The sequence below is a fragment of the Lentinula edodes genome, assembly GCF_021015755.1.
Source record: "Lentinula edodes strain Le(Bin) 0899 ss11 chromosome Unknown C8R40scaffold_49, whole genome shotgun sequence".
Lineage (NCBI taxonomy): Eukaryota > Fungi > Basidiomycota > Agaricomycetes > Agaricales > Omphalotaceae > Lentinula > Lentinula edodes.
This window is the reverse complement of record NW_025764355.1, coordinates 42,168-62,962: the sequence shown is the minus strand read 5'-3', so window position 1 is coordinate 62,962 and position 20,795 is coordinate 42,168. Positions and strand designations below refer to the sequence as shown.

The window sequence follows — 20,795 nt, the reverse complement described above, 5'->3', positions numbered from 1 at the left end:
GGGGAGCGGAGTGTCCGGAGTTTGTTCACATTCGCAGTAAGGATCCATCATCCCACGATCATTTTATGTACAGTACATCTGCCGAGACGACGCGTTTACAGTGCATTCGACCTACATAAGACCTTACACTGTACAATAAAAATGACACTCACCATCCTATCTACTTATATTTCGACTCTGATATCCATTTCTCTCGTTAATTTGATTCCATGTCCAATCCTAGTAACTCGCCGGGGTTTATCATAAGCGACAGTAGAACAGGAGAGATATACCCCGTTTCGAGCATGGCGTATGTGCACGTATCTTAGTCTATCTCTTCAATCCCTCTCCGACCTTCTTTTACTATACAGAGCATCAATGATTGCCTTTGGAACTCTTAGTGGAACTTTAGGAGCAGTCTCAGGGGGTATTCCCTATGCTGTGGAGCGAGCTTGGAAGGCTCCGGTTGTGAGTTGCACATTCTATCCAATCTATGGATCACACGACGGACTTTACAGGGAGCTCGCACTCGACATGCGTTTACAGGAATGAGAATTGGTGGATCGAGGCTTGCGATTCTGTTTGGACTGGCCGGTTTCGCGTACACCCCTATATACTTATGCGTTGGAAAGACGGGACTTAAAGATGAGAATAGGAAACTTGCAGTAAGTGTCATCATGTGCAGTGTAGGATGCATGTACCCTCAAAAATGGTTACCGATGAGTATTGGTTCTCTCGCTTCATCATTGGTCTTACACAATATCATTATGTCGACTGCAGTACGGTTAGTCAACAAGTAGTCTTGCAGAACCCATATGCTGTCTATCTTTTTTGCAATCACGCGCTTTACATGACTTTCCATGCCCTACATTCCTCAACGAGCCTTTGTGCGGCCTGCTGGGAAAGTTATCCTGAGAAAGGCTTGAATGGTATAATTGATCACGAAAGACTCTTTAGGAGGATTGCGGAGTTCCCTTTCTCAAATAAGGCTTAAGGTCTTCAATTCTTTAGACGGTACTTACTGCCTAGTACTGCCAGCTCCAATTTGAATGAAGATTTACATATACCAACGGGGCCATCACACATACAACTTGGAAAAAATTCTCTGGGTATCACTCGAAAACAACGGAAGAGCACATTCAAGTTCACCGTGAATTTAACATCGACAGTGACTCCGAGACTTGACCTGAATGAAGCAAGAATCAAAGACTCCTCAGAGTCCGCTTCATGCACGAACAAAGTTCGGGACAATGTAGGTGAGTCTGTATAATATATACACATGGCCATATCTTTATCGGATATAAGTCTTCTCTTTTCTATCATCATCTGTGGAGTTGATATCCATTGTAGCAATGTATGTCTCTAACCCCTCGTCTCTCATTTTTTTCATCCGCGTAACCCCACTAACTGTGAAAGCGCTTAGCGTTGCGGGTGTGTATCCCTCGAATTTCACCACGCGAAGCTGAGATATGCCATTACCAGACTTCTTCCATCGCGCTTCCACCATTTCCACGAAGCTATCGTCGATAAATTGGATATTGCAAGCGAACCACTCGTGACTGTTGATCGCTTCGATATCGATTGTAAGCGATTCAAGCTTTGGGAGAAGAATTCGTGCCATATCCTTCCTTGACTTTCCATGTGTGCTCAATCGTTGTATAAAGACTTTCAGGAATGTGTCATTCGAAATAACCCACTTGTCAAAAGTGAAATTGAGTTCAGTGAGACTTGCTGTCGATTCCAGGAGGGATAAAACGTCACGATTGAGCACAACTCCCTCTAATCGCAGGACCCGCATATTCGACGCGCATCGGGACCTAGAGAGAAGATCGCTTGAAGCTGGGATCATATCCGAGGGGCACATACGCATGAATGGGGCTTTCAGATGAAGACTTTGGAGATTAGGCAAAGTGAGGCAGCGAATGAGGCGTATATCGGTACACATGAAAGCCTTCAACTTGGTATGCGTGAGAAGCTGTGGTGTGTTCCCAGAGCGAATTGACTCGTACTCGACTCCAAAATCTTCGAACTGAGTATTCTGGCGAAGGATCCGAAGATAGCGAGGCAGGAGATCCATGGATGGATTCCATTGTGACTCGCGAAATCGAAAGATCTGTGTCCAGGGGAGCTGTAACGAACTTGAATCCGAGTTATGGAATTCAATATCCCGAAGTTTCGGTGCAATGCTCAAGATCTGAGGAAAATCATCTAAATCGCCCGCGAAAGTGAGCTTTTCGAGGGATGATAATTGGCCATAGATAGGACGAAGAAGGGATGGGTCAAGAACAGAGATATCTGCCGTTTTCCACCGATTGGAGTGCCCAACAACGGATTTGATCATGGCCTCACTGAGTTGTCGTTCAGAGGGCCAGGATGGTATGCCCAAGTTGCTAGTGTCATTACGAGTTTGTGGATACCCATAGGTAGAAAATAATCCATCATCATCATCAAATCCAGTTGACCAGGAAAAATGAGCGACAACATATAGGGGATGCGATCCGGAACGATTCAAGGCGGTGTTCAGCAGTTGTAGCTGATTTTTGGCAGGGGATTCAATGGCGCTGATAGCGATATTCGACCATAGCTTCGGTAAGGAGAGTGTTATGCTCCTCCATTCTCTTGAAACATGAGATAGCGGCCATACTCCGTTGCTAATCGTGGTGATATATCCTTCCGTCGTGTCACGATGTATGAAAAATATTTCTAAGAGGATCTCAGTTGGAAGGCGATGGATTGGGTTCGGTGTTAAGATTTCTTGGAATTTCGAAACGTTTAACAAAATTCCTTTTTTTGTTAATTCCAGCTCTCGAATTCTAGCTAGAAGTTCTTGAATTTCCTCGTCTATGGCCGGTATATCTTCTTCTGTACTCTTTTTAATGATATCTCGTAAGTGCTGTCGTTGCGCAGTGGACTCTGGAACATCCTTGTTTTGAAGAATATTGAGGAAAGGGGAATAATCAGCAGGGTGCCGGACAACCTCAGGAGATGGCAGTGACATCTTGAATTTTCCTCAAAACAATTATCGAGCAGTATCGAGCGCATAATAGTGGTTCATACCTTTTTCCGGAAGTTTGAAAAGTGGGGTTGCAGGGGTTGAACAGGGCAAGCTGTTGTTGATAGCTTTGAAGCGCTGAACCTCCGACGGTCCAGACACTCGGCTTCATATGAACGGATCCCCAAAAGTTTGCGAGCCGCCGCTTCGCGGCAAGAGCTGCTTGTTCACTTTACCAATATTCTGCGCGCCTGATATAAGCGCCCACTAGGAAAATTTAATTAACTTCAATAAGGAAGCTAATGTGTACCGTAGGCAGATAAGATATTTCTTATACCCCGAAGCTCGCTGGCTATTTGGGAGAATCTATGTGACTGTCTGTATGTTCAAGTGGAATCCAGGATGGTAATTAACAACATTTTCTGCAAGTCGTAAAGTAGCCTTTCTAGCGTGCACAATCCTATTGAATCGGGGCTCGAGCTCAAGAAGGTACGTGCAGTTTATGTGGCAGCAAAATTTTTAGTAGTCTATGGCGGATAGGAGAACAATGGGGCCGAACAGAAGGCCTGAAACGAGGACCAAGCATGGCATCGCGTAAAAGAACAAAGGCGTATGGATGAGAGCGGAGGCCACGAGTATCATAGATGATGTGCCTTCGTGATTCTGCAGCCAAAGGACGTCAGGGGAAATGTCACAAAGAGGATCATAAGTTCAACACACCATTAACTCACACCAGTTACCGACGAATACTCATGCACGAGGAACCAGGGATACGGAGGGGGCAGCTCGCACCGCTATAGAAATACATGGGTAAAATGGATTGTAGCCTGAGGAGAGCCTTACCATTGGAACGACGAGTGGGGGGCAAAGGAGGGAGACCTTCTGCCATGCGCTTGGCGTTGGTAGTGGGCGTTGGCGAAGCAGAGACCGCAGTGGCGATGGTCAAAAGTGCAGCAAAAATGAAAGACAATTTCATGATTGAGGCCAATATTGAGCAAGGATGGAGATCCCGACACCGAAGTGAATGAACGAGGGAGACGCAAACCTGAAGGCCAAGGAGCAAAAAAAAAAAAGATAGCGCGCTTTTAAAGATCCCTGGAATAATTAACACGACATCTTGGTGGCTGTGAGCGAGATCTTGATGCGTGTGTCTTTATCTATTATCCCCAAAAGTGAAGAAAAGATTTCCTCAATGAGACCCCTGCGGTTCCTTCTTTCATTTGATTTTCCTGGGCGGACACAAAAGGGACACATCCCCCCTAGCTTACTCGGCCCTACAGAATCTGGTCAATATTGGGCAGTCACAGTAGATAAACAAGCCGTAACCTTCGCCTTACAACTCCTAGAAGAATGAGGTGCACGTAACTTCTCTTCAATTGCACTTCTCTCTTCTACGCGTATTTTTACCTTAAAGGAAGCGTTCACCTTGAGTTTCAGTACATCCCAATCCGACTCATCTGGTGTAGAAACCATTCATTCTCTTTTACAGTCATCATGCATCGTGCTTTGCATAGTTCTACCGCCAAGGGTTTTCCTTGCAAAGCGAGCAACAAAAAGGGCGGGCCACAAGGGGCCACATTGCCCAGTTGCGAAGGGATGGGGAAAAGCCACGGAGAGTCGCGTCATACAGCGAGGACCGAAGGTCGGTTTTCCTTTCTTCCCGCTTTCAGATTTTGGACCAAGCCGTTTAATTGACCTTCTCCCTCCTTCCCCACACAGATAAGCAAAACAATTTGAATCTTCGCAACCCTTGCATGATAATTCGATAGAGCTGAACAGGCAACCAGGAAGCAATAGGGAATTTCATGTGGTCGATGCTGCGCTCAAGGAACAGCTTATTTAATGTACCTTGTCAGAGCACACTAATTTGGAATTAGGATCATGGTCCAGGCTTACCTTGACCCCTATTATTTGCCTTGCTCGTAGGTTTACAGCTCTAGCATTTTCAAAATTCATCGTCTTGTTTCATCAGCGGTCTGCACCCACTCTGCAGAGTAGTCCAAAGCGTCATAACGTTGGACGGGATAGACACATTTACCAACTTCAACCGCTCTCAAACAATCAGAAGTGTTAGCGTGAGAACCACCTTCCTATACGAGCGGCTCGGCGCTGAGCACTTACAGAGTTGTTTCTGACCCCCTTGATGAGAACTCAGTCGTGCAGCCAGCAGCTCCTCCCAATCTCATCTGCATATAAAGCCAATGCAAGATATATATATTACAGCTACAAAACTCACGAGTACCACTTTTCCCGTAGCTTCTTCCTCATTACTATCGGCCTAGTGATTAAGATAGCGACAGCTAGTCCCATCACAGTTACCACAAGCTGCACCTTATTGAAGCTTTCGTTGAGAATATCGAAAGTATTTGATGGCGCGACTCTGGTGAGGAACAAATCGAGTCCATACGCAAACACTAGCGAAGTTGATTCCAAAAGTGCAGGAGACGTAGTGATCGATCGAATGTGCGCCACCTGGGCATCTATATGAGAAAGACTAGACAGAGCACGGAGAGCCAGCAATCACTTACATCGTAGTTGTGTGAAATCACCTTGCGAGGGTCATCGGGTAGTAACGGATCGTACTGAACGAGGTATTCCTCCTGCTCTTCAGATGAGGGTTTGCGGCCGATTGGACGGCGCGGGTTTAGCAATCTTCGGGAGAAAGATTGAATTTTTCCATTGGCATTCGCAACTATGGAGGTGTCAGCAGAGAGGAACAGGAGTCATGGTGCAAGGTCATACCTATAACGTCTTTACTTGATATTCCGAATTTGGTGGATGTAAGTGTGATGGCAGATATGGCGTGCGGGTAGACAAAAGATTGTTCGTATGTCGTGTATTCCATCATTTTCTCCGAATACGAGCTTAATTCTGAGCTGGAGCAAAATCAAATTGAAGGCCGACAAAAACGACGACAAAACACGCACCTGCAGGTTTTATCATCAATTTGCTTGCCCTCATACAATTCTACGGTCACCACTTTATAGCCCTTGGTATGTCCAATATCTTCGTACTCATTGTCGTAGTAATGGTATATCAGCCAATTTTCCGTGAAGGTTGCTTTGACATTACACACGTTCCCTTCTGTAGGCAACGTTGCTTCGTAGACCACGCTGCCTTTCACGCTATCAACTAGATACAGTCCACAATGAGCGTTTGAGGTTAAAGCGGTGGACGAATGCGGTGTTGTGAGGACCAACACAACGTGAGGGTTGAGGTATTTGTATAACGTGGTTCGATTTCCTAGGACTTTTCCAATGGAAGCAACTGGATCACGGATAGGATTGATGATAGCCTGGACATCATGTCCCTCGGTGAGTGAAAGAGTCCAAGTAGGAAAAGCGAAGTACTCGGATTGACCATTGACATTGGGCTTCGTACTGAATTGGTGTCCTACGAGACGACGATGTCCTTGCGAGGAAGTGATACGTAAAGGAACCGAGAGGGCAGAAGCATTCGAGAAGAGTTCTTGAGACTCAGCGTTGTCAGGGTACAGGTGAACCTATATAGTCAGGAATTGTGAGCACATATTCACCGAAGAAGAGTGAACACACCTTCAGTTCAGAGTCTAGCAGGACGATAACTTTTTTCCCACTGAGTTGTAGCATGTACGTATCATGTATAGACCCGTGCAAGAGTTCAACGAAAGTCGAAGGCTGCAGTATATCTTGTCCCGTTAGAGCATCCAGATGGAATAATAACACATTCTCGGAATAAATGTTCAAATGACAGCCAAATTTGAAAGAGTGAAGGCATACCTCTTCAACTCTGCTTTTCGCAAGGATAACGACTTCGGGACCTGCTTCCGAGTTGATGTCTGCATCCCCAACAGTCTTCATAATGAATAGTTTATCTCCGAAAGGAACCGCGTTTGCAACGGGATCCTGTCCGATTCCAAGAACTCTATTCCATAAAATGTCGCCATTGCTTGTGTCGATACCGTATGCCTTTCCGTACGACGTGCTTACGACCAGAACTTGTCTAAAACCAAAGGCGTCTCTGTATGGGAGTTGTAGAGCAGACGAAGACGGAGCAGAAAAGGTCGCCGAGGAAGTGGCTGATTCGTATGAACCAGTAGCGAAGCGTTTGGCAAAACGAATGATGTAGTTAGGGAGATCCTTGACATCCTTTGCCTGCCTTATAAGTCGTCCCACAAAGCCTTCTCCTGACCGCCCTTCGCCTCCGAGTACTGATAATCGCTCAGGAAGCTCGACGAATTTCGCGGCTTTCAGCTCAGAGAGCCCCTCTTCGCGTGTCCAGATGTGTTTGTCTTGTTCCCAAACCTGGATGGCGCCAGTGGTGGTCGTGAGGAAGAGACGTCCAATCACATCAGTGGCAGATTCAATTGCCACCTTTGAAGACAATATCAGCTAGGAAGGCTTTTGACAAAAGACAGCACTTCTCACATGAGAAATGGACCCATGAGTTTTCGCGTCGAAAGGGAGAGAATATTCAATAACCGGACTTGCCAGTTCAGGCGAGTATATCTCTACAGTGACAACCTACACGAGAGCTTCTTAAGTATGCACCTAATAGATAAAGTAAAGAACAAACCTCCGAGTTCGGTGACCAGTGTAAGCCTGATACATAGGGATGTCCATCTTTACTAAGACCACCAGCATAAGAAACCTCGCTAGTTGGTCCTTCGAAATATCTGACGGGGACCAAATCTCCATCATCACAGGATACAATGTGGCTAGAACCATCTTTCAGAGCGATAAACAAGCCATGAGAACCAAGTCCAATGTCCAGTAGCTTCTTGTACGAGGCATCTTGCAGCACCGTCGTCTTCCCTTTCAATAGAGGCGAGAGTACGAAACATTTGATCTTTCCATTCTCGATCCAAACGATAGTACGAGATAGTACTAGGAAATCGTCGAGTCCGTTGGAGATGTGGGAAGGAATAGTCGACGAGGAAATGAGTTGACCGGTGATTGGAGAAAGCGCTGTAACATGTAGCACGTATGACGCGAAAGAAGACTCGAGTCCGACAACATACAAAGCGTCATCCGATGCAGAGATGGTAGAGTACAGGATCCGAGATCTACACGGAAGATGAGAACACGTAGTAACGAGATACAAGACAGTGGCTTGCCCTTGGTCCCCAGAAGTCCAACTCCAAGATATTGTCCCACCGTTGATGAAGTTGACCGTCGCTCCATTGGTTAATGTATAGATTTCGTTGCTCTGCTTCCCGAATGTGATGAACGCCCCAAGATTGTTCGGCTGTATAAGAAGCCCTGTTTCTGGCTCATGCAAACGTCTCTCAAGTAACATGTTGCCATTGAACACGTTGAACGACCGCAAAGTAGCACCTCCAGGGCCAGATAGGCTTGTAACAACTACTCGTTACAACGCATCAGACATGAATGTAGTGAGTTCCAAATCACGCACCTGAATCTTGCTTTTGAAAGGTCACAATATTGTCTTGAGGCTCGTAAACATATCTCCATTCCACGGAACCATTCAACGGGTTAAGAGCTGCTAGAACATTACTTTTTGTGGCCGTTAATACTACTTTTGAATTTCGTTTGCGTGTTGAGACACTATGGAAGGTTGGGGAAGTATGTATCGTTTCTGTATTCGGAACACCGACGAGTCGTTTGTGCCAGTCGACCACGCCAGCGTCTGATTCATGAAGTGCGAAGGAAGGAGTTAGCCAGAAACTTAGAAGGAGAGTGATTGCATGCAGATGCATAGCAAACCCAGATTAATTTCACTGTTGTAAAAACGCGGCGTCACCACACGTCTCGTAGTCATCGGACCGACGACTCTTCTGACGGCGCCTATTTAGTGTAGACCACGTGCGTTCTGTTTACGCCATCCATTTTTTTCTAGCGTTCAAATTTGACTTTCTTCGAAGCTATCTCCCTCAAGATGGCCTCATCGACCGTATCATGCTCTGTCGTTTTTACGACGCAAACGCCCTACCCTCTTCCTTCCCAAAAATACATGATTCCGACAAGCTGGAAGCGTTTTCACTTGTCGCAACTGATCAATAAAGCTTTGGCATTGGTCAAACCTATACCTTTCGACTTTTTGGTTAAAGGAGAGCTACTTAAAACGAGCTTGGGGGGATGGTGCACTGAGAATAATATTGGGGAGGTAAGTTTAATCGATCGTCTTGAATTGATATCTCGCTCATTGTCCAAGTGATAGGAAGAGACTCTGGAGGTTGAATACATAGAATCGGTAATGCCCCCTCAAAAGATGTCGGATATTCCACATGATGACTGGGTATCGTCTGTCTCTTGTCAAATGGCCGGGTGAGCAATTTTTCGGAAATGTAATCACTCAAGTTTACCTCTCCTTCAGTTATTTCTATACCGCATCTTACGATGGGCATGTCCGATTATTTGACTACTCGCAAAAACCGGTACTCAGCGCGCCGGCTCACTCTGCGCCCATAACCTCCTTGTGCTTAATACCTGAATCAAAATCCATCATCGGAGATGAAGACAAGTCTTCACATCTAATCGCGACCTCTTCACACGATCTATGTGCTCAAATTACTCGCATATCACTGCCATCAGACTCAACATCCAAGTCAGAATCGAAAGCCATTGCGAGATTATATTTACATACTGCCCCAGTCTCCTCAATCGCGTCTAATTCGACTGGAACGCACCTCCTCACTTCGTCATGGGATACTCTAATTGGTGTATGGGACACTACTGTTCCTACATCGGACGAAGTTCCCGAACCTCTTATCAACGAGCGAGAGCGAAAAAAAAGGCGAAAGTTAAACGGAGGAACCACCGAGTCCACTTTCAAACGGAAGGCACCTACTATGGTGTTAAAATCTCATACGGCTCGAGTTTCCCGAGTCGTTTTTGGAAATCCTGGAAGCGAAAGTACGGTGTATAGCTGCGGCTTTGACTCCACCGTACGCTTGTGGGATGTTGAAAATGGTGTTTGCACTCATACAATAGTGAGCATTATGAAATAACATTCATCAGCATATTGAAGCTTTCCTCAGACGTCATCTGAAAAACCTTTCGTGGACATCGCGCTGAACTCAGATGGACACACGGCACTCGCAGCATCGACTGACCGAACAGTCACGCTATATGACGTCCGTGAGGCGTCCTCGAACCACTCAATCTCGACGTCTTCAGGTTCTCTTGTACACACTGCCACCCCTTCGTGTCTTTCGACCGGGGCGACTCCACATCAAGTCTTCACTGGCGCCTATGACGGTGTTGTACGGCTGTGGGATCTTCGTAGTATGAAAAGCGCGATCACCAGTTTCAAAGCTTGGGATGGAATGAAAAAAGTGCTCAGCATTGATTGGAAACGAGGAATGGTGGGTATTGGTGGAGAAGGCGGCTTTGAGGTCTGGAAAGTTGTAGAAGATCTTCATTCGTAGACTGCCCCCTTACGCTCTAGTAGCGTATACGTGATATATATTCAGATTCAGGAGAAATAGTCCGTAAATTTCCCATCTATCAGGTAAATGTATGAGAAATTTTCAGTTTTTCCATTGAAATCCAGTATAGTATTGGGTTTAACAAAATCCTGAACGCATACCACTTGCCCACCAGAGGCCAGATAACGACTCTAACTCATATCCCAAGTAAATCCCTCTGCACTCCACGCCGGCATCTCCGTCTCAAACGTCCCCAAACTCGTCGTATACCTTAATGCATGAAGGAAAATATATAGTTTCTCTGGAACTGGGTCTGGATGCAGCGGGAGGTAACATTCAGGGCAATACGATTGCTTTTCGTTTGGGTCGGCTGCTGGGCCTTGAGGAAACTGCTCTGGACCAGCATTGGCATCAGAGGCGGCGGCAATTAATTCGCCTGCGATGGATACGGCTTCCGGGGTGGTGAGCTGTACAGGCTCAGCAGGATCTGGAATGCGAACGAGAGGTATGAGCTTCGGTTTTGATTTCACAAATGGAGCTGCAGCTGGTCTGAATTTTTCAATTTTATCGTCGGAAGGTGCGGCGAAGGATTCGGTGCCAATTGGAGTCGGGTCTACCCCCTCAAGCGGTGTAGAAACTTCACTCGTTAACTCGCTGAGTAAACAGTCTGCACTGGTAGTGCCTTTGAGTTGACCTGTGGCGGATGTTACCGGGAATTCATCATTGACATCGATGCCCTTCATAGCGGCGTTCAATTGCTCATTGACAAATTCGCCCTTGTTTTTCTGTTTTTTGTTGCCTGGTGGTGGCTTCTTCAAAGCTAAATCCCGAGGGGCTCGTAGTGTGCCCTTGGCACGAAAAATGACGTCTCTCCAACGGCTCCAGTCCTCTGCTTCGTCCTGGATTCATTTATATGAATGCCACTTCCTATTTGAACAAATTGAACTGACCTTCATGTTCCTTAATCTCGTTATAACGCCTACCGCTTCGCTGGACAACGGTACCGGAGATCCCATACCAATATCTTCACCCGTCTCCCTCGGTAGCAATTTGGTAGGAGCTGTTAACACATTCTCTATATCTTCGATGTCATCTTGCGGAGATTCACGAAGTAGAGATTCGGGATTGTCTTGAATATTGGCAAGATGTGGAGGTGGTGCAGGCGCGGTACGTTCGTCACTGGGTATAGTGTCTATTCCTCCTTTACCCATCTTCTCGCCCTGTAATTGGCTGTGAGTACAGGTAATGGCAGATATCGGTTGAAACACTCGCCCAGATTCTTCGATCTCCATACACGGGGTCATTAGAAATAGAATGGCCGAGATATTGAAGGTGAACTCGGAGTTGGTGCGCTAAAGGGTGAGATTCAGTGAAAGATTCAGCACAACCATCGAACACTCTTACAGCGGCCAGTCGTCGGCTTGCAGAGTATCACACTAGTGTCGGTATTCTCATCATACCGGATAAGATTGAAGATGGTTTTAGCATTTCTACCTTCTTCGTGAACAATATTTAGGCCCATTTGACGATCTAAAGACATTTGTAAGTGTATACACTGAATATTTGTAACAGAAACATACGCACCAACCGTTAATAATGGCTGTTCGCAGATTACGTCCCCGCTAGATAGATGGCCAGTCATTATTGGTGATGAAAACTTCAGATTTAAATACTCACTCTGGAAATCGGCCGTTGACTCGTGCCACGTATTCCTTACGCACAGTACCCGATACGAATTCTTTCGTGAGTCTCCGAGCACAATCAGAAGAAGTAGGGAGAATCATCAGGCCAGATGTTAGTCGATCCAACCGATTGACAGCTACACTAAAAGTATGAAGATCGAGAGATTTACAATGTATAGTCCAAACTTACTATAGACCTTTTCGTAACCAAAGTCACTCATCAGGATGGCGACTAGCGTGTTCCGGTGGTATCTTCCCGAGGCATGGACAGGCTAGAGTAACGACACAATGAGGTAGAACGTCAATGGCCGAGACTTGAGATAGACGAACGAACTATGCTTCCGGGTTTATCTACAACGATGAATTCCCTTTCCTTGTCCTCCAATAAAATTCTGATGGGCGTAGCTGTCACGGGTGGCTCATGCCGGTGTACAACATTTCTGCGCAAAGGTATGGATACGACTGGCGATAGAAGAATCGATATAAAACCACCAACTCCATACGATCTCCGTTTTGTATTATGTGATTCGGGCTTGCGACTTGGCCATTGATGGTCGTGACTCCGGATTCTAGCGCATATCTCTAATTGAGCTGGTCAAATTTTTGAGCAGGAAAAAATGGCTTCGTCAACATACATAGTACTCCATGGACCGATCTCGAAACTCTGTTGACACAACTTCCAGTAGTTCCCGTCCTATCCATCTTTGCTTTGCGTAAGTGGTATAAGGGTACCAGTAAGGTGGTATCTTTTTCAATCCTGGACCCGTTGCAGGCATTGTTGAAACTTGACTGCCCAAGCTTGCCATGATCATACAGGAAACTATATGTTGAAATTGTTCCTGAACAGAAATTAATGGCGGGGGGCGAACGACCCGAACGCGGCTGATTATATTTGAGAAATTTGAAGACGCCACCGTGCTCGAGATGGAAGTTCGAGTTCAAGAAAAAAAAGATAACACGTTTCAAGAATAAAATTTGATGTAAAAATTGAATACATAGATTATTATGAATACTGTAGGCTGTATGTAGCTTTGAGGAGTACCAGGGAGTATCGTGTCAAGCGACTACGTATATCCCGTTGTCCAAAGGAGCGTCAGTCGAAAAGGTAGGACACTTTGGGGTGTTCAAGGAGGTTGTGACTGTGCGCCGCAAAAGTAAAATTTGCCTAAATCAACGCTCTTTTCGATACCTTATCTGTGCCACTTGAAAAAACAGCCCCTTAAGAATTTCAATCTTTTGCACACCGTCCAGAAGACTATGGAATACAGCAAGAATCGCTTTACCGTATTGCCTACCTTTGAAACCGTTGACTCAACTTCAACCGACTGTTTACATGCCATTCTTCCCGGTCAGCTGAGTGCCACAAGCTCAAACGCGACGAAGCACGACGATAGATGTCAAGGAAAGGAAAGGATAACCGGCTTGGGTAATGAATTTTCTTCTGAATCAGACTATCAGCGTCCAAAATCTCGCGACTGAGCCTAGCTCCGTACTACACCCTCAATACTTGCTATGTCTCGAATTCCCGTATAAAATCGCTTGAGGCAGCGCAAGCCGACTCAAGCCCAGCCTGGGGTGAAATTATTGCTTCTGGAATCTGGATCTGTGCCAACCATATGGCGTAACTGACCATAGGAATCTCATGAGGACGCTGGCAGCCTTGCAGCCCTTGCCAGCCCAAAATTTCGCAAAACTATCTCCGACGAATAGAGCCTTCGAGCAAGCTTTGCGCGCCGAGGACCCGAAGAGCCAGACGTCTCAAACAGGATTGTGACTTTTGGAGCGGTCCCCAACGGCGTTTATCTGCAGCCATGAAAATTCTTACCAGAGAAATGATGGGTGAGAAATTTCCTCTGGGCCTACTTTTTGTGCGTGCTCCTTACTACTGTTAGCTAGTAGCTTACGGTGCACATAGACAGAGTGATGATAATCCTCCTGCGCCAAATACTGGACAGGTTGAGAGACGACTGCAGTTAAACCAAGATAAAGCAAAATCCAATCGAACTTCGACCTAAATAAAATTGCTGTAAATTCATAACGATAAGCAAGGTACTTTGAGGTACTGCTAAATTCCGCTGTCGCATTGTGACTAGCACTGATCATACCCTGAATGAAGTCTAGTCAACTGTAATAGAATTACATCTCGCTTCTTGTTGTTTTCTACGCGTGAGCGCCTGGCCCAGTGCGTTTTCTATGTATCTTCCTTCGAAATCAAGCTTGTTTAGAGCTGGCTAGTGCATGAATGTGTCTCAGCTTAGAGCCAAACTCTTTGAATATTCAATGTTTACCTGCACCACACTCCGTCAAGTTCAACAACTTCCTCATTCTATCTGTCTGACAAGCCAACTTTGTTCAGCGTGCTAGGCCGAGCCCACACATTACCAGAGCTGCGGAGCCGATCGCACAACGGATTAATTTTTATCGCAAACCAGACCAGGACCAGACATTTTGAAGGTCCGTTCGGCTCCGGATCCATACCCACGAAGGTGTAGTTGTACATAAACTAATCATTCATTTATAGGCAAATCTCCGTTCGCGTGGTTTGGACAGCCTTTCGACGATTAAATCGCATTGACACTTAACTATACTGACGCTACTAGATGGCTGCTAGGCTCTCCGAACGTCACGGTATCCTGATCTCTTTTTTCAGCATATTCACGATTTCCTTGGTAGATGATGAACATAAAGGTCATGCTGTGTACACTGATATATATGACTTACGATTGAAACGCAAGAACAACAGACAGGATACGCCACACCTTTTGGAATTTTCGCGGGTTGACATATACCGATCTACATATGATATTATACCGACTCTGCGTCGGTAGTGATACTATGTGTTCGGAAGGAAAGGGCGGCAGGGTAGAAATGGAGAGACAAAGGTAGACGTCAACTTTCTGCAGTTCGATTACATGATTCTGACGTTTCTACTTGAAATCACATCAGCAGCCGAATGAAGGAACGTCCGTCCAAGCAGAGACTAGGGTATGTTTGAAACCGCAGGATCCTGAGCAGAATAATACAGCATCGCGGATTGAAGAATTCATCCTCCAAGTTCAGGCAATTTTCTAATCGTTTCATTTCTGGAATTTCAAACTCGCCAGCATCCTATTTACGGGTGGCGCCGTGCATACATGTTCTATCTTTTCATTCTGATTTTGGAATCACTCGTAGTGAAGAAACTCTTATAAATACACCGACAGCTATCAAGCCACACGCGAACATCAGAACACGATGAAGCACGGCGCTGTAGCTACTAGTCGGCTCACCGACGGAAAATTGATAACTACACACTAGGGCCTCGGATTCACTGGGCCCGATGCAAACGAAACGTGTCATGATGCTTGGCCCCTCTTTTGTCTGAGGTTTCCTGAGGCCCGAAAGCCCTATAGGAAGAATCTCTGGCTGTTCTGATACCTACCATACACCGAGGTATCAGATATATCGGAACCAAAGGTACGGATTGCTGTAGTAAAGGAACGGGTTCATCTTGTTTCCTTTCACTGGGACGCCGCCGATTGATAAAATTCTAAATGAACCCGAGCACTTGTTCGACTAAAAGTGGTCGAAAAGTCACGGTGGTCTCAAACGCATGTATATCTCATTAGTTCGGTAGGAAGCATATATATATATGCTATCGACATGAACAGGTGCCCGATTTCCCAGACCATTCCCGACCCTCAAATGGGTTCATGCCAATTCAAGATACATATGTGTCTAAGAAAATGGATGTCGACTTATCAACGACTTCTTACACCTACACCTACACAAGGTCCGACGACATTCAGAATTCTAATTCAAGCTGGACTCCGGAATCTTCCGGGATTTGAGACCCTCAGTCAGTAGAAAGAGATGTTTTATTTGGGCCTTAGACAAAAACTCTCGCTCAATGAAGAAGAGGAAGTGACAGTGATGGAACCCGAATGGTAGGAAACAGTTTTCCGAGCGGGGATCCTATGGAATTTTGCGGAAAGAGTCGAATAATAAAATCTGACACGAGATTGGAGCCTGGTAGGGTTAAGTTCGAAGCTGGATCTGATATTATCGGGCTCCCAGTTAGCTGATTCTTAGATGTATTTCTTGGTCTGAACTACATATCACGATGCAGTATCAGGCGCTATTTAGGCGCTTCTATTTTCCCTCTCCTCTTCCATGTTCCACGAACGACGCTTTTTTACTTCTTCATCCACTGTCGGAAAGACATCGACTTCGATATATTGTCATCCATACTAAGAATGATGACGTTGCATAATCGGCTGCTTTTTTCCCGCTTCAGTCAAAGAATTGACTTACAATGTCCTTATTCACACAGGTGGTCGATATATGCTCAAAGATAGAGACTCCTCACTCTTCTTGCTCCTAGTGCGTTGGCAGTTAATTCATCCAACTGTCGATGGACGATATTTTCATGTGCATGTGGCCAATTAATGACTCGACAATCATGCTTTGAGAAATTTTATCAGTCGACCCAATTCGGAAGAGGATTAGTGCCATGTCACCCGAGATTTAGCGACTCCATACCTATGTGGTATAGGTGTAGCCATCTGCAATCTAACTCAGGGAGTATAAAATTGGAAACCTGTGATAGGACAAGACTTTCGCTGACCTTCGTTCCAGCACTCCAGAAGTGACAAGAATCTGTTGTTTATCGTAGGATTGGCAGCTCGCTCGTTGGTCCGCCTCGTCAACGCGTCAAAACTTGGCTCTTCCTCTGCAGCTTCCGAGCTTGGCCAAGGTGGACGCCATCGGGTATTCATCAGTCGGATATCTAAAGGCGAGCAGAAATCAATGTTGACGTTGAACCTCGATTAATTTTTTTTGCAGTAAAATGCTTCATCAAGCAGTGTCCGGTTTTCGTCATACAGCCACACACGCAAGCCCGGTGCTTTCTTGATTTTATTCGCTCAGGCAACGATTCGGCAACAGTCGTCGATGTCTTCCGATGCGATCCCGGAGCAAAACTGTAAACCCACCCTACTACACCGGTCGTTGCAACGCTTACATGGCTGACTCTGTTGAGCTAGAACGTCTGGTGCAGATTTGCCAGATTTCCAGAGATACGGTGCGTGCTCTCAATGGTGCCACTCCTCACGCAATATACTTATCCTGTCGCATTGAGGTATCCAAATCAATAGGAGAGGGGTTCATTCGGCTTGGGTTCCGCCATTGGGTACGTATGTTTAAGGAGAAAGCCAGTCTCTTTGACAGTCATCCTGATCCTTCCTGATCCTACAGATTCCTATGGATTAATCATCAGTTCTTTTTGGTCGCACAAAACGCCGGCTAGACTATCGTACTATATGAACTAATGTCTCAGGTCAGCTAGTAGAGGCTGGTATGGGTACCTGATTACAAGATGATTGGCGTATTCTATCTGGATAAGGTGAATCGGGAACTCGGACTAGAGCTAAGGAACTAAGCCTAGGAACTGCCTTCTACCTTGAAATCGAAGATTTCCATATTGGGAACTCTTTATGAAAATGTATATAAGAAGTTCACAGCGGCCAGCCCGATGAAATCTTGTATGTACTTGTGATTGAATGAATGACGAGTCTCTTTCAAATTACCTCGCTTGTCTGTCCATCTTGTCTCTGTCCACTAGACTTATACGATATTTTATTCACACCGCTTTTACTTTTTTTCCTATAAATCAAAATCGACACTTGTCAAGCTCCCTTCAAACAGATTCAAACAATTTGTATCAGCCACAACGCGGACGCGACTAAGACGCGTTTCCTGGCCTTCAACTTATTCTTCCTTACCCCGCCGTCAATAATGGGCAACTCGCAGTCCAATAACGCTCGAAAAAGCCGGGTTAATTCAGCTCTCAGGCTCCAGCCAAAAGAACAATTAAAAGCGACCAGCCACACTAGTCAAAATCTTCCTTTCCTGCAAATTGATCCGAATCCGAACCTTGTACGGGCTCAAGCCGTTCGCCGTCGACATTCAAGTTTAGCAACTCCGTCTTCGAGTACTACGAGGCCTCTTCGACATCAACGCTCAACGTCTGCGATCCTCTTCTCTCGCTTAGGCAAGTTCGGATGCAATTCTGCAACCGTCTCTGTTCTAAGCAGAGAATCCGAATCCGATTCACCCGACTTGTTCGATGTCCCTCACGTTGAAAATGATAAGGCCCGAGCCATGTATCTTTCACAGTATAGCGATGAACCTCCTACAAGCCCTAGTACGACTACGTTCAGCAAAAACAGCCAACTTACTCCACCGCCGCTGCTTCCGTGTTCACCGCCTTTCCATCTCGCTTATTATACTCCTACAAATGCGGATGGTCGCCAAATCCCAGGCGACTCAGCAGTAGAGGCAGCCTATGATGTGTTCCTGAAGCAATTTCCTCGTGAGTATGACCATTCTCACTTTATTACCTTTATCGAACTAATTTCTTCTAGAGTATCGCCTCACATGGATTCTTGACACCCTTCGACGCACAGACTACACACGCCTCTCGCGAAACTCATCCCAACACGAAGTAGAGACCTACGTCGACTACATGGGTGGCTCGCTCTATCCAGAATCCCTCATCAGGGTCCACACCGAATTTCTGGCTAACAACGTACTAGGTAATACACATTCAATCAGCGCGAGGTGAATTCTGTCGGATCGTATGTTCCAATTTCAACTCTAACTAGGCACCCTCAACTTAGTTCTCAGCTTTCGCTAAAACATGCTGAAGAAGCGAGGAGAGCCGTGCTCGAATTTTTTGATGCTTCGCCTAACTCTGATTTGGACAACGATTCGGATGAGTACACAGTGATATTTACGCCGAACGCGTCAGGGGCACTCAAGCTCGTCGGGGAAGCTTACCAATTCTCAAAAAGTACACTCACTTCTGTCATATCACTCATACTTGAAACTTACTCTACCTCGACAGACAGCACTTTTATCCTCAGCACTGACTCGCACAACAGCGTGAACGGTATCCGCGAATTTGCCAGGCGAGGAGGAGCCAACGTAGTATACGTTCCTGCTGGGGGACAAAAAGGCAAGGAAGGAGCGTTCGATCTAAAGGAGGGTAGGGTACGAGCATCTTTACCTGGTTATATGCGCTTTTCTTGATTTATTTCTGCGTAACACTTCTAGAGGATATTACGAAGAAATAAACCACCACAAGGCACATCCAGTTTGCTCGCATTGACAGGGTTGTCAAATATAACCAACGCCAAATGTCCAGCATTGTATTCCCCTTCAACTTCTTCATCGTCTTCCGCAGAAGATGGATCGATTGTGACATACGCAAGGAGTCTCGGATATCACACCCTCCTCGACGCAGCAGCATTAGCGCCGACCTCGCGAATATCACTTGCACATTTACCTGTCGATGCCCTCGCAGTGTCATTTTACAAAATGTTTGGATTCCCTACGGGTGTCGGAGCGCTTGTTGTTAGTTGTTCCCCCGATTTGTGATGCTCCGCTGAAACTCATGTCCCTCTCCTTTTAGATACGGAAGGGCTTTCTTCGTCAACTCAAGCGAGGTAGGCCATGGTTCGCTGGAGGTACCGTGGATGTTGTGCAGGTTCCTGGTAAAGTCCGTACCATGAAAGGTGTGGGAGAGGAATTCGAAGGGTTTGAGGTAACTACCTTGATTTCTTTTGAATCGTCAATGAGTGCTTACTCTGAATTCGCAGGACGGAACGATCAATTACCTTCTCCTCCCTGCTATAACGTCCGGACTACACCTGCTATCCGCTTACCTCCCGTTTCTTCCTCTCCGCCTTAACTGTCTTTTGCGTTATCTCGTTACAGAACTCGGTAGAATACAACATCGAGATCGAGAAGGGCGGCTGATAAATAAATTCCGAGAAGGGGAGACGGAAGGTGAAGTATGCAAAGTACTTTCACGAGTACCAAAAAAAGTGTTGAAGACTGTGGGAGAAACTGATGAAGAGGCAGGCGCAGTGATTTCCTGCATTTTCTTGGATGTGAGCCCGACCTTTGTCCCTTCACGGCACACGGTACTTACGTTCCGTTTTTCTTTCCTCACGCCTCCAGGAAGCGGGTGAAACTCTCCCTCTTGCATTTATCGCACATTCCGCTGCCCATGAGGGCATTTCCCTTCGAACCGGGTGCATGTGTAACCCCGGCGGAGCTGCTGCCCTTCTGGGAATCCAGGAGAGCATGAAAGACGTGGAAGAGGGCGGAATGATGCGGGACGGAATGACACTGCGGGAATTCGAGGAAGAAGTCGAACGTGAACGCAAGCGGAGGGGAATGCTTCATTCTGCGAATGTCAGTCAACGGGTCTCAGAAGAGCAAAGAGGAAGGACGGAGCTCGGCTTAGTCCGGATCAGTCTTGGACTTGGTTCCGATTGGAGCGATATCTGGCGAATATTGCAGTGGGCGAAACGAATAGGTGATTCGGTCGAGCGAAAGGAGATGTGGCAGAGATGGTTGGGACAGCAGGCAGAGCCAGTAGATGAATGGGAGGAAGTGGAAGGAGGCGCGATTCGACGGAGAGGTGTGATTTCGTGTGTTCCATGCAAGGGCAACGAAGAAGATGCGACATGTGTGCAGCGTATCTCATTGGTAGAAGCATGGGATACAACCATTGGCAGGGCTATCTGATCGACTTTTCTGCTTTATTATTCTTATTACCTATTCGAGGGGACATTATGTATATCATTTCTATACGATGGATGTATTTCAGGAGTGCGAAAGCAACTTTTTCTACTTATATTTCGTGTACATACTGATTCGATTCAAAGGGACGATTTTGATTACAGAGATGAAAAACAAGCCAGAATATATACATATGCCTTAT

At 46.0% G+C, this 20,795-nt stretch overlaps 7 protein-coding genes across 7 annotated transcripts; 3 read left to right on the top strand and 4 right to left on the bottom strand.

Annotated features, from left to right (window-relative positions):
- Positions 1-90: 90 nt before the first annotated feature.
- Positions 91-973, top strand: C8R40DRAFT_1268295 (uncharacterized protein; the record flags this gene model as incomplete). Its single annotated transcript, XM_046233996.1, has 4 exons — positions 91-295; positions 351-447; positions 498-644; positions 665-973. Exons 1-4 carry the CDS (start codon positions 210-212, stop codon positions 971-973), a joined length of 639 nt encoding a protein of 212 aa, XP_046081056.1. The 5' UTR covers positions 91-209.
- A 297-nt stretch (positions 974-1,270) lies between these two features.
- On the bottom strand, positions 1,271-2,977 carry C8R40DRAFT_1176075 (uncharacterized protein; the record flags this gene model as incomplete). The annotated part of the gene is made up of 1 exon (XM_046232447.1): positions 1,271-2,977. One exon carries the CDS (start codon positions 2,975-2,977, stop codon positions 1,271-1,273), a length of 1,707 nt encoding a protein of 568 aa, XP_046081055.1.
- Positions 2,978-3,721: 744 nt separating this feature from the next.
- C8R40DRAFT_1176074 (uncharacterized protein) lies at positions 3,722-3,947 on the bottom strand (the record flags this gene model as incomplete). The annotated part of the gene is made up of 2 exons (XM_046232446.1): positions 3,722-3,765; positions 3,815-3,947. 2 exons carry the CDS (start codon positions 3,945-3,947, stop codon positions 3,722-3,724), a joined length of 177 nt encoding a protein of 58 aa, XP_046081054.1.
- A 1,126-nt stretch (positions 3,948-5,073) lies between these two features.
- On the bottom strand, positions 5,074-8,764 carry C8R40DRAFT_1128197 (uncharacterized protein). Its single transcript, XM_046229086.1, has 10 exons — positions 8,366-8,764; positions 8,067-8,313; positions 7,526-8,015; positions 7,378-7,473; positions 6,730-7,323; positions 6,526-6,678; positions 5,899-6,473; positions 5,714-5,847; positions 5,500-5,663; positions 5,074-5,443 (listed from the first exon to the last, which is right to left on the bottom strand). Exons 1-10 carry the CDS (start codon positions 8,667-8,669, stop codon positions 5,204-5,206), a joined length of 2,997 nt encoding a protein of 998 aa, XP_046081053.1. The 5' UTR covers positions 8,670-8,764; the 3' UTR covers positions 5,074-5,203.
- Positions 8,765-8,785: 21 nt separating this feature from the next.
- Positions 8,786-10,432, top strand: C8R40DRAFT_1128196 (WD40-repeat-containing domain protein). Its single transcript, XM_046229085.1, has 4 exons — positions 8,786-9,076; positions 9,131-9,237; positions 9,287-9,902; positions 9,951-10,432. Exons 1-4 carry the CDS (start codon positions 8,849-8,851, stop codon positions 10,338-10,340), a joined length of 1,341 nt encoding a protein of 446 aa, XP_046081052.1. The 5' UTR covers positions 8,786-8,848; the 3' UTR covers positions 10,341-10,432.
- Positions 10,433-10,531: 99 nt separating this feature from the next.
- On the bottom strand, positions 10,532-12,798 carry C8R40DRAFT_1058092 (pseudouridine synthase; the record flags this gene model as incomplete). The annotated part of the gene is made up of 11 exons (XM_046225184.1): positions 10,532-10,816; positions 11,051-11,239; positions 11,291-11,554; positions 11,607-11,692; positions 11,745-11,870; positions 11,925-11,962; positions 12,018-12,159; positions 12,213-12,294; positions 12,357-12,462; positions 12,519-12,604; positions 12,658-12,798. 11 exons carry the CDS (start codon positions 12,796-12,798, stop codon positions 10,532-10,534), a joined length of 1,545 nt encoding a protein of 514 aa, XP_046081051.1.
- Positions 12,799-17,544: 4,746 nt separating this feature from the next.
- On the top strand, positions 17,545-20,710 carry C8R40DRAFT_668949 (pyridoxal phosphate-dependent transferase). The gene is made up of 8 exons (XM_046235827.1): positions 17,545-18,374; positions 18,427-18,622; positions 18,682-18,854; positions 18,909-19,054; positions 19,118-19,417; positions 19,476-19,607; positions 19,663-19,956; positions 20,027-20,710. Exons 1-8 carry the CDS (start codon positions 17,798-17,800, stop codon positions 20,597-20,599), a joined length of 2,391 nt encoding a protein of 796 aa, XP_046081050.1. The 5' UTR covers positions 17,545-17,797; the 3' UTR covers positions 20,600-20,710.
- Positions 20,711-20,795: the final 85 nt, after the last annotated feature.